At 46.5% G+C, this 14,648-nt stretch overlaps 1 protein-coding gene across 1 annotated transcript; it reads right to left on the bottom strand.

Moving 5' to 3' along the window:
* Positions 1-9,300: 9,300 nt before the first annotated feature.
* On the bottom strand, positions 9,301-14,393 carry LOC124685283 (thioredoxin reductase NTRA). Its single transcript, XM_047219653.1, has 2 exons — positions 13,318-14,393; positions 9,301-9,695 (listed from the first exon to the last, which is right to left on the bottom strand). Exons 1-2 carry the CDS (start codon positions 14,354-14,356, stop codon positions 9,625-9,627), a joined length of 1,110 nt encoding a protein of 369 aa, XP_047075609.1. The 5' UTR covers positions 14,357-14,393; the 3' UTR covers positions 9,301-9,624.
* Positions 14,394-14,648: the final 255 nt, after the last annotated feature.

The raw sequence follows: 14,648 nt of genomic DNA on the forward strand, positions 1-14,648 counted from the left end.
AGTACCGAGAGCCACGATACGAGAAAAGTTCCATAGACGCCGCCGCCAATCCCATCTCGGGGGATTCAGGAGATCGCCTCCGGCACCCTGCTGGAGAGGGGAATCATCAACGGAGGGCTCTACATCATCATGCCCGCCTCCGGATTGATGCGTGAGTAGTTCATCCTTGGACTATGGGTCCATAGCAGTAGCTAGATGGTTGTCTTCTCCTCTTGTGCTATCATGTTTAGATCTTGTGAGCTGCCTATCATGATCAAGATCGTCTATTTGTAATGTTACATGTTGTTTTTGTTGGGATCCGATGAATATGGAATACTATGTCAAGTTGATTAACCGATCTATCATATATGTGTTGTTTATGATCTTGCATGCTCTCCGTTGCTAGTAGAGGCTCTGGCCAAGTTGATACTTGTGACTACAAGAGGGAGTATTTATGCTCGATAGTGGGTTCATGCCTCCATTGAATCTGGGACGAGTGACGTAAAGTTCTAAGGTTGTAGATGTGCTTGTTGCCACTAGGGATAAAACATCAATGCTTTGTCTAAGGATATTTGTGTTGATTACATTACGCACCATACTTAATGCAATTGTCTGTTGTTTGCAACTTAATACTGGAAGGGGTGCGGATGCTAACCCGAAGGTGGACTTTTTAGGCATAGATGCATGATGGATAGCGGTCCATGTTATTTGTCGTAATGCCCTAAGTAAATCTCATAGTAGTCATCATGATATGTATGTGCATTGTTATGCCCTCTCTATTTGTCAATTGCCCAACTGTAATTTGTTCACCCAACATGCTATATATCTTATTGGAGAGACACCACTAGTGAACTGTGGACCCCGGTCCATTCTTTTACATCTGAAATACAATCTATCGCAAACTCGTTCTCTCGTCGTTCTTCGCAAACAAACATCATTCTCCACACCATACGTTTAATCCTTTGTTTACAGCAAGCCGGTGAGATTGACAACCTCACTGTTAAGTTGGGGCAAAGTACTGTGATTGTGTTGTGCAGGTTCCACGTTGGCGCCGGAATCCCTGGTGTTGCGCCGCACTACACTCCTCCACCAACAACCTTCACGTGGCCTTCATCTCCTACTGTTTCGATAACCTTGGTTTCTTACTGAGGGAAAGCTTGCTGTTGTACGCATCACACCTTCCTCTTGGGGTTCCCAATGGACGTGTGCTTCACGCGTTATCAGAAGCATCAACATTACTAGTGGTGGTAATAGTCCAAACTTTAGCTACATTATTCTCTTTAGCTAGTTTTTCTTCTCTTTCCCACCTAGCATGCAATTCAGCCATCAATCTAATATTGTCATTAATTCGAACTTGTATAGCATTTACTGTAGCAAATGACTTAATATCTTTATCTTCATTAGGCATAACTTTCAATTTTAAAAGATCAACATCAGCGAACAAGACTATCAACCTTAGAAGCAAGAACATCAATTTTACCAAGCTTTTCTTCAACGAGATTTGTTAAAAGCAGTTTGTGTACTAATGAATTCTTTAAGCATGACTTCAAGACCAGAGGGTACACTCCTACTATTGTTGTAAGAATTACCATAACCATTACTATTATTAGAAGGATATGGCCTATAGTTGTTACCAAAATTATTCCTATAAGCATTGTTGTTGAAATTATTACTTTTAATGAAGTTCACATCAACATGCTCTTCTTGAGCAACCAATGAAGCTAAAGGAACATTATTAGGATCAACATTAGATGTACCATTAACAAGCATAGACATAATAACATCGATCTTATCACTCAAGGAGGAGGTTTCTTCAACAGAATTTACCTTCTTATCTTGTGGAGTCCTTTCAGTGTGCCATTCAGAGTAGTTGATCATCATATCATCAAGAAGCTTTGTTGCGGCACCCAAAGTGATGGACATAAAAGTACCTCCAGCAGCTGAATCCAATAGGTTCCTTGAAGAAAAATTTAATCCTGCATAAAAGGTTTGGATGATCATCCAAGTAGTTAGTCCATGGGTAGGGAAATTCTTTACCAAAGATTTCATTCTTTCCCATGCTTGGGCAACATGTTCATTATCCAATTGCTTAAAATTCATTATGCTACTTCTCAAAGATATAATTTTAGCAGGAGGATAATATCTACCAATGAAAGCATATTTACATTTAGTCCATGAATCAATACTATTCTTAGGCAAAGATAGCAACCAATCTTTAGCTCTTCCTCTTAAGGAGAAAGGAAACAATTTAAGTTTTATAATGTCCCCATCTACATCCTTATACTTTTGCATTTCACAAATTTCAACAAAATTATTAAGATGGGCAGCAGCATCATCGAGTACTAACACCGTAAAATTGCTCTCTCATAACAATATTTAGTAAAGCAGGTTTAATTTCATAAAATTCTGCTGTAGTAGCAGGTGGAGCAATAGGAGTGCATATAAAATCATTATTATTTGTGCTAATGAAATCACACAACTTAGTGTTCTCAGGAGTATTCATTTTAACAGTAATAAAAATAAGTAAAGCAAACTAAATTAAGTAAATTAAAACAAGTAACTATTTTTTTGTGTTTTTGATATAGAGAAAGCAAACAAAACAGAAAATAAAGTAAAGTAAAGCAAGACAATAAACAAAGTAAAGAGATTGGATGTGAGAGACTCCCCTTGCAGCGTGTCTTGATCTCCCAGGCAACGGCGCCGTAAAACAGCCTTGATGGCGCGTGATGCACACGTCCGTTGGGAACCCCAAGAGGAAGGTGTGATACGCACAGCAGCAAGTTTTCCCTCAGTAAGAAACCAAGGTTATCGAACCAGTAGGAGATGAAGGCCACGTGAAGGTTGTTGGTGGAGGAGTGTAGTGCGGCACAACACCAGGGATTCCAGCGCCAACGTGGAACCTGCACAACACAATCAAAATAATTTGCCCCAACTTAACAGTGAGGTTGTCAATCTCACCGGCTTGCTGTAAACAAAGGATTAAACGTATGGTGTGGAGAATGATGTTTGTTTGCAAAGAACAACAGAGAACAATGATTGCGGTAGATTGTATTTCATATGTAAAAGAATGGATCGGGGTCCACTGTTCACTAGTGGTGTCTCTCCGATAAGATAAATAGCATGTTGGGTGAACAAATTACAGTTGGGCAATTGACAAAATAGAGAGGGCATAACAATGCACATACATATCATGATGACTACTATGAGATTTACTTAGGGCATTACGACAAAGAACATAGACCGCTATCCAGCATGCATCTATGCCTAAAAAGTCCACCTTCGGGTTAGCATCCGCACCCCTTCCAGTATTAAGTTGCAAACAACAGACAATTGCATTAAGTACAGTGCGTAATGTAAACAATACAAATATCCTTAGACAAAGCATTGATGTTTTATCCCTAGTGGCAATAGCACATCCACAACCTTAGAACTTTCTGTCACTGTCCTGGATTCAATGGAGGCATGAACCCACTATCGAGCATAAATACTCCCTCTTGGAGTTACAAGTATCAACTTGGCCAGAGCCTCTACTAGCAACGGAGAGCATGCAACATCATAAACAACACATATATGATAGATCAATAATCAACTTGACATAGTAGTCCATATTCATCGGATCCCAACAAACACAACATGTAGCATTACAAATAGATGATCTTGATCATGATAGGAAGCTCACAAGATCTAAACATGATAGCACAAGAGGAGAAGACAACCATCTAGCTACTGCTATGGACCCATAGTCCAAGGATGAACTACTCACGCATCAGTCCGGAGGCGGGCATGGTGATGTAGAGCCCTCCGGTGATGATTCCCCTCTCCGGCAGGGTGCCTGAGGCGATCTCCTGAATCCCCCGAGATGGGATTGGCGGCGACGGCATCACAATATGTTTTCTTGTATCGTGGCTCTCGGTACTAGGGTTTTCGCGACGGAGAGAATAAATAGGCGAAGGTGCAGAGTCGGGGGACGCTCGAGGGGCCCATCCCATAGGGCGGCGCGGCCAGGGGTGTGGCCGCGCCCCCCTAGGGTGTGGCCGCCTCACGTCCCCTCTTCGTCGCCTCTTCGGACTTCTGGAAGGCTCCGTGGAAAATAAGACCGTGGGCTTTTGTTTCGTCCAATTCCGAGAATATTTCCTGTGTAGGATTTCTGAAACCAAAAACAGCAGAAAACGAGAACTGGCGCTTCGGCATCTTGTTAATAGGTTAGTGCCGGAAAATGCATCAAAATGATATAAAGTGTATATAAAACATGTGAGTATTGTCATAAAACTAGCATGAAACATAAAAAATTATAGATACGTTTGAGACGTATCAACTACAATTAGTATTGCACAGAAGCCTACAGAAAAGGGTAGGAGCAACCATAACTAGCAGGCCAAGCACTGCTAGGGTCACAACAACTACCTAGCCACACACAAAAGCCAGCCAGAGAAGTCTATCATCACTCCAAGGAGTTCAAGCATCATAGGAGGTGCCAACACATGTTGGTTTCCATCCAGATATTGCACAAAATGCACGGAAATCACCACTGCATCAGTAGATCATATCTGTTTGTCAGACATAGGAAGCAAAGCTTCGCTGACAAAGCACCGGTAATTGAATTAGCTCACACAGATGCAACCAGGTGTATCAAATCAATCAAATAGCCAACAGTATTGATGCCACAAGCAACAGCAACCACCAGTACTTGGTGAGGAGCTGGATGCACCAGCAACAACACAGCATATAAAGTGAATACATAGAAGTGTATAAGCCAACAGGAAGCCATGATGATCACAGGATCATCCCAATCCACAGGCATAAGCAGTAATCACTGCAAGCCATAACAGATAATACACATATATAAAACTCACCATTAATAATTGTATCCAGAAGCACACTATCAAGGAATGGAGAAATCTAGCCAACAATCAAGCTCAGCAGAGCTTTACCATGAATCAGAGCTCAATGAGCAATACACCAGTCGCACTTCTCTTGCATAAAGCAAGGAATACTCATAGTAATCAAGTCAGGGGAAGAACCTATGAATACACATGTCAACATAGTAGGAGCAGCAGAGGCTGGAGCAACATATGCTCATGAGAATTTGCATATGAGCCAGAACAACAGTAATAGCATGAACACAAGTATAGACTAGAGAGAGAGGAGCAACAGCACAAGCATGGCACAAAGCTATAGCATGGCATGGCTAGGAGCATTACAACAGCAGCAGTAACACAGATATGAGCATGAACATAGCAGTAGCAGTAGAACAGCATGGCACAGAGAGGAGCATAGATACAACAGTAGCAGCTAGAACAACATAGCATGTAGGAGCATGGCAACACTGCAGCAGCAGCAGCCATCACAAGAGCCTAGACTAGCCATGAGCACCACACAGCAGCAGTGGAGCAAGTTTTGGTGTACTGGCAAGGCCAGCACACCAAGGAGATGGATGCCAGAGCATCCAGATGAAGGGAGGAGGTAGAACAGGGAAGGAAGAGGGGAAGGCGTACCTGGAGCAGAGCACCACGGCATCACCGTGGCGGCGCGGCGGCACAACCGGTCATGGTAGCACCCACCCGCGGCCAGGCCAGACGTCGCCAAAGCGCACGTTCTCTAGCACAACCACGTCAGGGTGCAGTGTCACCACCGCGACCAGGAAATCCGGCGAACGGCGAATCGCCGCAACATCATGAACCCTAGAGACAATAGGGTTGGGGCCGAACGGAGGAGAACGCCAATCGCAGATCGACGCGGACCATCTGGTGCACCGTCGCAAGGTGAGGAAAACGCGCCAGATCTCGCTGTCGGAAACCGGCGGAGATGGCTGGTATAATTCGGCGACGTCGGAGGCGACCGGTGTCGCGGGAGCCAGAGGATTAGGGTTAGACGCGGGGGAGGAGACGAAGTGAGAAGCGACCGAGCGGGCCGAGCCAAGCCGAATGGGTTGAACCCAACCCATTCGGGTTCACCCTGACAGGTGGGCCCAAGGGCATTTTGGGTATTTTGCAAATTATTTAAAAACAGAAACTTTGAAATTAATACAAAAAATGGAATATAGCTCTAAAAAATTAGAGAAAAATATGTAACCCACTTAAAATTTTATTATCTATCCAAATAAAATATGAAATAGAATTGTTGATACAGAAAAATTTGAACCATTATTTAAATCAAAGAAAAATGGAGTAATAAAGAATCATTAAAAATAAGCCCATATTTTTAATGATAAAATAAGTCCATAAATTAGTTTGGACTTAAAAACATCTTGGAAATACTCCAAGATAGTATTTTTACTCATAAGGAGTAATCCTAAATTGTTCTTATTAACCACCTCCGACATGAAATAACAAAACACCGGGAAGGGGGGGCCAAACCCTAAAAATAGAAAGCATGCATATTTGAATCTTTAACAATTGCCCTTATCGGACAATGATGCTATCTTTCAGAAACAGAGGACAATGGTCAGTCCACACCATCCAACTGCAACACTTTGCAGTCTTCAGGCAAGTTCATCCCTTGCTCATGTTACATTGAGTATTTTTACCAAATTACTTGCAAAGTACTATGATTATCACTCTTGCATGCAAAAGAATTAATTTCATAACTATGAATATGACTATGTGGTGGGCAATGGAATCATGGTATGAGTATGGTGGAAGTTCCATTGCAAGGGTTTATATCCATCTAGGATTAAACAACAAATGTCGTCCAATGATTCTTGTGTCGTAAGACTCGTGTTAACCACAAGATCTAGAGTGGGATGGAGTAGTCAATTGTACTTCTTCCTCTCGTACATCAACGGATGCGCTTACCGTAGTCACTTGAATCCCGAGGGACAAGCGGAGTGGTTGGGGAGCCCTAAGTCCCCATGGTAATGCGGTCTATGATGGGTTGCAACGACCGGCAAAGGTATCGAGGTCGCGAAACCTGATAGTTGTCGAGGTCGGAAGGTATCCTAGTGATACAAGACCGGCGAGGACCCAAGGTCGGAATTGCAACAAAGGATGGGTGTGCGCGGTCGCGAAGGAGTATAATTTGACTAGGACCTTATACCGGGCCTCACACCACGAAAGTGTGAACGGGAAAGTTGCCCGGTTGGCACCAAGGTTAAGATCTCTTATGGGTAAAGAAACACACATCTGCAGAGTAAAATGAATTGTGACCTGTCACTCCCTGTTCCGGAATTTGGAACTGCGAACGCTGCCGGAAAGGAACTCCATGAAGTTCTAGTAAACCGGTGAAGGTTGACGGACATAGTTCTTCTGAATAAAAGCAACCTTTTGAAAAAATGATTATGAAAACCTGCATTGGTATTAGACTTTCTGGTCTAATGTCGTAGCTAGTGCATTAAACACATCTTTCCTATAATGAACTTGTTGAGTACGCTCGTACTCATACCTCTTATAATCCCCTGCTTAGATTGTCTGAATAACCTTGAGGAGGCCACAGAAGGACCAGATGGAGCAGATGGGATCTGCTACGAAGAACCAGACCTCTCTGCAGGAATAGAGGGGGTCGACTACCTTATCGTCTACGGAACCGGGAGGTTCCAGAAGGACAACAAGTGTGAAACACCGAAGTAGAAGTAGTAACCGAGCAGCACGGACTCTTTAGCATTTAGCTACTCAAGACCAATAATGTTTAACTTGCTAAGACTTTTAATATGTAAGTTAAGTAGGGTTCACCTCGAACCAAGGAGTAAACCTCTATGGACATAGGAGGAGCTCCGAGATGATGTATATATATGGTTTGTAATAATATGTGAATGAGTTATTGACCAGCTATGTTTCTGTTGTACTACTCTGAAGGATGTAATATTTGCGGATTGGTACTTCGCGAATGTTATATCAACGACTGGCATACTACAACATGCAGTGGTATGCAGAGTCACCACAGCCAAGCAGGCTGATCTAGACGTCATGGTTGCGGGCGAATTTCTTCCAGCCGGTGTGGAGGTACATCTTGCCTTCCCCGTCGAACAAGGCCTCCAGGGTACACCGGCAGAAGTCGCAGTCTGCTTCCCGTGGGGTCACCGCGGCTGGCTCCCATCCGGCAAGAAATACGGCAAAAACGTGTCCGGGAGCTTCTTCTTGCCTCGGTGATGAAGACGAAAAACTTGAAGTACTTGTTGCAAGGGCAATCCTCTTCCTCATGCGACAACGAGCGTGCAACATGACCGCCCTGCCACGGCTGCGGTAAGTTGAACCTGCCATGGAGCGCGTGCGGGGAAAGTTGGGTGGCGGCTAGGGTTGTGGATATGTGGTGCTAGGGTTGTGTGGGAGGGGCGATGAGTGAGCACCCCGTTTTATACACCGGAGGCAGGCGAGGGGTGGTGGCGCGCATTGACATCAGCACACATGACAAGGCGCGATGAGACGTCTCATTGCGCGTTTGTGGAAACTGCAATGTCGCTGCGCGGAAATTAAATTGTGTTGGCCAGATGTAGACGACGGGTGCTCGACAACCGTGTGTGGCTGACGACGTGTGTTTTAGTTCTGTCCGGCGTCCCCGTAGCGCTTCCTGTGTAGCGGGGAACACCTTATTGGGCCGCGTCGAACGAAAATAGGCTTTGGGACGCGCGTGACTGAGGGAGGTCAAACGTCCGGCATGCTCCAAATCCCTTTGGAGACGCGGCTAGAGATGCTCTTAGGACTATCAATCTACTATAACAAGTTTCACTACAATCTACTATAACAAGTTTCACTACGATTCCCAACTTCAATGAGGGAGGGACGAAGACGGCGGTGCACCTTTGCCTAGCTCAAGTGTCTATAGTCGTCCCTAGATGGTCACATGACCTATTTGTAATTTTTATTATTTTCAGATTATTTTATAATACTATAGATGATTATTTATAGGTTGGTGGATTTTTCGCAAAAAAATTGTAGCCAAAAAAAATCTGAAGGACTTTGAGATGCTCCGTATGAAAAACAAAAAGGTGAGACCTCAAAACAAAAAGAATAAAAGGATGAGATCTCAAAACAAAAGAATTTTAGAGGTGAAGCGTTTACGGTGTAGAGCCATAAAAGAGAGCGCAGCAGTTTGCAGGAGACAAAATAATAAGAATTTAGAGACTCCAACTATATGATCCAACATGCCCTTACAGGAAAAATTGTCATGTAGATTTGAATTCTGCTAAATTCCTACTCCACTAAAATTCTACAATTCAAATAGGCAGCAAAAGATGGATAGTACTCAATGTCCATCCCCGGTGCAGGCTAGTTTAAACCATTACTTCAAAATGAGAAATGTAATAAAAAAATAGGCAAAGAAAATGTTCCTCACTAGCATCGCAGGAATATTTTACTACGTAACAACACCGCCTTGGATTGCAATGGATAGTACTATAACACGGGAAATCACATAAAGCATCGACCGGCCTATTCTTCCCCAACCAAGTACGTAACTATCAGGCTCTGTTTGAGATTCAGAGGGCAAAATTCAACATCGTTCCACAGGGAACGTGCCTCCTGACAGTAATCAGCATTCAGAAATTCGTATTGTTATTCATCAGCACAACTTCTTGTGCGTCAAAAAGAACCAATTGCCAACAGCGTATCATATATTTGTGGACTCGAATCAATAACAGTCTGCTCTTTTGTGGAGCTGCCATGATTCACCGCATGTGCCTTACAGTGCAGATTTTGGCGCCACCAGATATAGTCAATCAGTCTTCCCCTCCTGTGCTCCAACCTCCTGCAGGTAGTGCTCCGCATCCAGAGCAGCCATACAGCCTGCACCAGTAATGCATAGGGTGTAAAATTAGCAAACTGTTTTGATTTTACACTGTCATCGCAATGAGCTAATTCCACAGAAACTAGCACTGCCAACACAGGTTGCAACTTATACGGAAACATATTGAAAAACAGAATTCAGCTTACGTACCAAGGTAAAATCGATTAAGAAAACATCATTACATAGTTAAGTACAGAGGGGAGACAAACCTCAAAAAGGATGCATGATAGAGCGTAACCAATCTAATAGTGTTGGCTGAAGCGGGGTTCTTGACCCCATGATGTCAATCAAGTGTTCATATAGCAGCTCAGTTTTGATGTGCATTGGCCATGTCAGGAAATTGGGACAAGCTTTTCAAACAATGGCAGCACCCATATACTACATCCTGATATACTACTCTTATTGTGCTATTTTAAATATATAAAAACAAAGAGATTAGGCCATGCAGGCGGTTACAAATTACTGCTGTCCTTTACCGTTCCATTATAGCTTCTTTACTTTAACTTCAATACTTTCCTGTTGCCACCCTTCACAATGGGGCATGTGATGGAAGCGCACAATTATGTCTTGATATTACTATGATTGATGTTGGTTAGCAGAACATATAATTAATCATGTCCATTCATCACATAAAAGTGTGCCTAATGGCAAGCTTAGTTGTTGTTAGTACAGCAAACAAACATGTCATTTGCCATGGTACTACCATTTATGCTTTAGCTGTTGAACTCGGTCCTCTTATCTTCAAATGTTGTTGAAAAGAATGGCGCAGAAAAAGAAATCTTATGATTTGAATAAGCAAGCAGATTTCCCAATACTCCTATATGGTGATGAGGCCTAGTTTCTAATGAGACTTTTACGAGCGGTGCACCTAATAAGTACTAGGGGACACCCTCCATGACAAAGACCATGAAAACCGAAACTAGCGATAAAACTCTGGATGAAAATCTAGAGTAAGCTGAAGCTTATAACTCATTTTCAATTTCAAGCAAACACACACATTACATGGGCATGCCCCATTTAGAAAAAAGAAGATGAGCATGCTGCCAGGTACCAACTGTTGTCAAACAGGCTTGACTTTATCGAGTACGTCTTTTGATCCCTTTCCAGCCCAACCAATTCCCATCTAACCCTCAGCTGCATGATCCTGCAGTGCAATCCTAGGCAGCCTGGATGTTAGAGCATCTCTAACAGTAACCGAAAAAGTCCGGCGACAATACGGGTTCAGGCCAAAAGTGGGCCAGAACGGAGCCCGAACTTGCGGCCTGGCCCATAAAACGAGTTCAGGGGCCCGAGAAACTCGGCGGCCGCCCCGTATTAAAAGGGGCTGCAGAGGGTAGTTCGGTTTCCAAACCCTACTCCCCTCCGCCGCTTCCACTCCCTCCGCCGCTGCCAGCTTCCGCTCCGGCGAGCAATCCAGCTCGCAGCAGCCCCCATTCACCCTAGCTCCGCGACGCGATGGCCTCCCGTGGTGGCTCAGCAGGGCGCGGCGCGGGATTGGGCGGCGGGACTCGCCGCCGCGGCCCCCCGTGTTCCGCATGGACGCGGAACACCGGAAGTGGAACCGGTCGGAGGGCGCGCGCAAGCGCAGCACCCGCCGGTGGACGAACTGGGGGCTCACGCCCCCAGGGACGCTCACGAGGTACACCAACGGCGGCGAGGGCTCGTCGGTAGGCGCTCGAGTCGCCCACCACGGCCACCGGTCTACGACAGCTCGGACAAGGAGGAGCTCGTCCCCGCGCGGGAGCCCACGTTCTCTGCAGGAGATTACGTGCACGGCTCCGACGAGGAGGACGCCACGGTCACGCAGGTGGCTGCGATCTCGGCGGCGGAGGCCCGCGCGCACTTCCGCCGGGAGGAGGCGGACGCCGTCCGCCAAGTTCGTGAGTACGAGGCAGCTCGTCGGGAGGAGCGCGTCCGCCGCGTCAAGCTCGAGATAGTCAAGCTTGACGACGAGGAGTGAAGCTCTTCACCTGCGTCGACGCTGTCGTCCGCCTCGACGCTCCGCCACCACCGGCACCGCCGCGCGTAGAGGCCAATTTGGCCGCATTTTGCTTAAAATTAGTTAGCGTGGTTAGGTGTAGTAAGTAATTTAGGTTTGCTAATCGGATTATGTAACTTATGATGCTCAATCGGAGGGAGTATTAAAATATTTGAAGAAATTTAAATCTTCTGAAAATTCAAGACCGTTTTACACCCTCAAGGCAACACAACCAAACACCCTAAGCTATTGATCATATGGTTAGTTGTTCTTTACTTGTCGGAGCAAGTTAGGCAAAGAATTCAAATATGCCAACAGATCTAAAATCCAGCAAACTCCAATCTAGGCTTAAGAATTGTAGAAAACATTATGTATACAACCTAAACAGAGCATCTTCTCTTATTCTCCTAAGAAACCATGAATGCCTGACTCTTTTCAAGCACCATGGAGGCATGGATGCAGATAGAAGGCAGGCGTTAGGAACATAACTGGCATGGCATTTAATACTAGCAGTACCTGATTAACAAATACTGTACTATTGCTTCCTCATATTCTATCCAAAAGGGTCAGGCATTTAAAACAACGAGCCCAGTATTTCAGATTTCTTTACTAGACTCCACAAACTGTTGTCATTAAGCAATATTAGCAGCGATCAAAGCACCAACATACAACAACTGCCACAATGTGCCTTTCAAGATGCTAGCTAATAGGGTGCAGAACGCCAGAACATGACACTAGAAAATCCAGGTTGACGACCCAACTAGAGCAGGATTATGATACCTTAGAAATGGGTGTGCATTCAGAAAAAAGGAAAGTAATAAAGAGAAAGAGAAGCAAAAGGAAGACAAAATTGGTTGTTCTCCAGGCTTGGCTGTCCCTTTTCCACCACCTCACTCAATCCCATCATACCTTGCTTGACTTGCTCCTCACCCTAGTGCCACCTTTGTAGAAATTCCCCTGCGTCCTAGTCTACCTTCCTTGCTCTCAAAGCAATTGCCAACTGCAGTGTTTGGCAGATACGACCATGACATGGCAGGAACGAAATCAACTTGAAGTCAGTGATATCAGTGGCTGGGCTAGACCAATTTGTATCGATCTTCATCTCTCCGCTTCCCCTATCATCTCATCCTGTCCCTCTCGCTAAGTTCATGACAAGCAGGGTACCGCTGGCAAACGGCAACCGAGGATGGTGACCACAGACTTTAAGTATGCTTAAACAGTGTGCATGATTATCTCCAGCAAACGATACTTGTTCGGTCCTGAATATGAATTTAATGCTTGGTGCAAAAAACAAGCTCTACAAGCGCCAGATCATCACATTGTGTGCCTACTGTTTGACTTCAAATCCAACATAGGGCTCAAATGCTTGTAAAAACAAAGGCATATAAACTGAACCCACTAGAATGTTCTATATTTCAAACAAGCAGATGTGCACTATATTTGTATGCTCTGGAAGAGAGGAACAAATGGGGAAAACACGATCCAGCAACCTGTTTAATTCTAAATTTTATCCAAATGGCATACCCATGATTGGCACTGATTTCTAGTCGTAATTATAATGCAGTATCATCAAACGAAACTTAGATACAATAAAGGCATGATCCTGATGAACAAAACTAGAAGCTGAGGGTTCAATAGAGTACCTGATCCAGCGGCAGTAATGGCCTGGCGGTACTTCTTGTCCTGAACGTCCCCAGCAGCGAAGACCCCCTTGACACTGGTGTGCGTTGAGCCTGGCTTGGTGGCGACGTAGCCCTCGGAGTCGAGCTCGAGCTGTCCACCGAGAAACTTGGTCGCTGGCTCATGCCCGATGGCGAAGAAGAGCCCTGCCACTTGGAAGTCGGACACCTCGCCGCTCACGAGGTTCTTCACCTTGACGCCCGCCAAGGGGCCACCGTCGGAGCCGCCGTAGGCCTCGACGACCTCGGAGTCCCAGACGACCTGGATTTTGGGGTTGGAGAGAGCGCGGGCCTGCATGATCTTGGAGGCGCGGAAGGCGTCGCGGCGGTGGATGATGTAGACGCGCGAGCCGTACTTGGTGAGGAAGTTGGCCTCCTCCATGGCGGAGTCCCCGCCACCGACGACGGCGATGGGCTTGTTCCGGAAGATGGGCGCGGCGCCGTCGCAGACGGCGCAGGCGGAGATCCCGCGGTTCCAGAACGCGTCGGAGCCGGCGAAATGGAGGCGGCGCGCGACGGCGCCCGTGGCGACGACGACGGAGTCGGCGTGGACGACGGTGTCGTCGGAGGAGACGCGGAAGGGGCGGGCGGAGAAGTCGACGGAGGTGACGGTCTCGGAGAAGATTTTGGTACCGAAGCGCACGGACTGGGCGCGGCAGCGGTCCATGAGGTCGATGCCGAGGATGCCGTCGGGGAAGCCCGGGAAGTTCTCGACGTCGGTGGTGGTGGTGAGCTGCCCGCCCGCGGCGATGTCGTTGGCGAGCCAGCCCTCGAAGAGCACGGGCTTGAGCTCGGCGCGCGCCGCGTAGACGGCCGCCGTGTGCGCGGCCGGCCCGCTGCCGATGATGCAGACGCGCGTGCGCAGCGGGCCCGCTGCGGCCGCGGCCTCCTCCATCCCGTTGGCGGCGGCGGCGGTGGTGACGGACGCGGAGGCGGCGGCGGTGGCGGCGGCGAAGGGGCGGGACCTCCGGAGCAGCGCGGCGAGCTTGGAGCAGAGGCGCATCAAGGCCGGCTGAAGCGGCGACGGCGGCGGCGGCCGAGGATTTGGGTGGGTTTTGGTGGCGCGGGCTTCGGGCCGGGCTGCGTTAGTCTTAGTCAAGTGGTGGCTGCAACGGGCCGACGCGCGCGTGGTTTGAGCGGGATTTTATGCAACGGGTGGGGACGTGTGGTCGTGCTCGGTTGCTCGACTCAACAAGAGCAAATGTTCGACACGGCGGCTATGTCGACCAGATCGCCAATCGCAACGGTGATGTTGAACATTTCAATGTCGCTTTGTTACCTGGTTTTTGTATCTG

The sequence above is a fragment of the Lolium rigidum genome, chromosome 1, assembly GCF_022539505.1.
Source record: "Lolium rigidum isolate FL_2022 chromosome 1, APGP_CSIRO_Lrig_0.1, whole genome shotgun sequence".
NCBI lineage: Eukaryota > Viridiplantae > Streptophyta > Magnoliopsida > Poales > Poaceae > Lolium > Lolium rigidum.

Coding starts and splice junctions, on each gene's coding strand:
- LOC124685283 (XM_047219653.1), bottom strand. CDS start 14,356: ATGCGCCTCTGCTCCAAGCTCGCCGCGCTGCTCCGGAGGTCCCGCCCC. Junction 9,696..13,317: donor CATTACTGCCGCTGGATCAG/GTACTCTATTGA, acceptor TTACTGGTGCAG/GCTGTATGGCTGCTCTGGAT.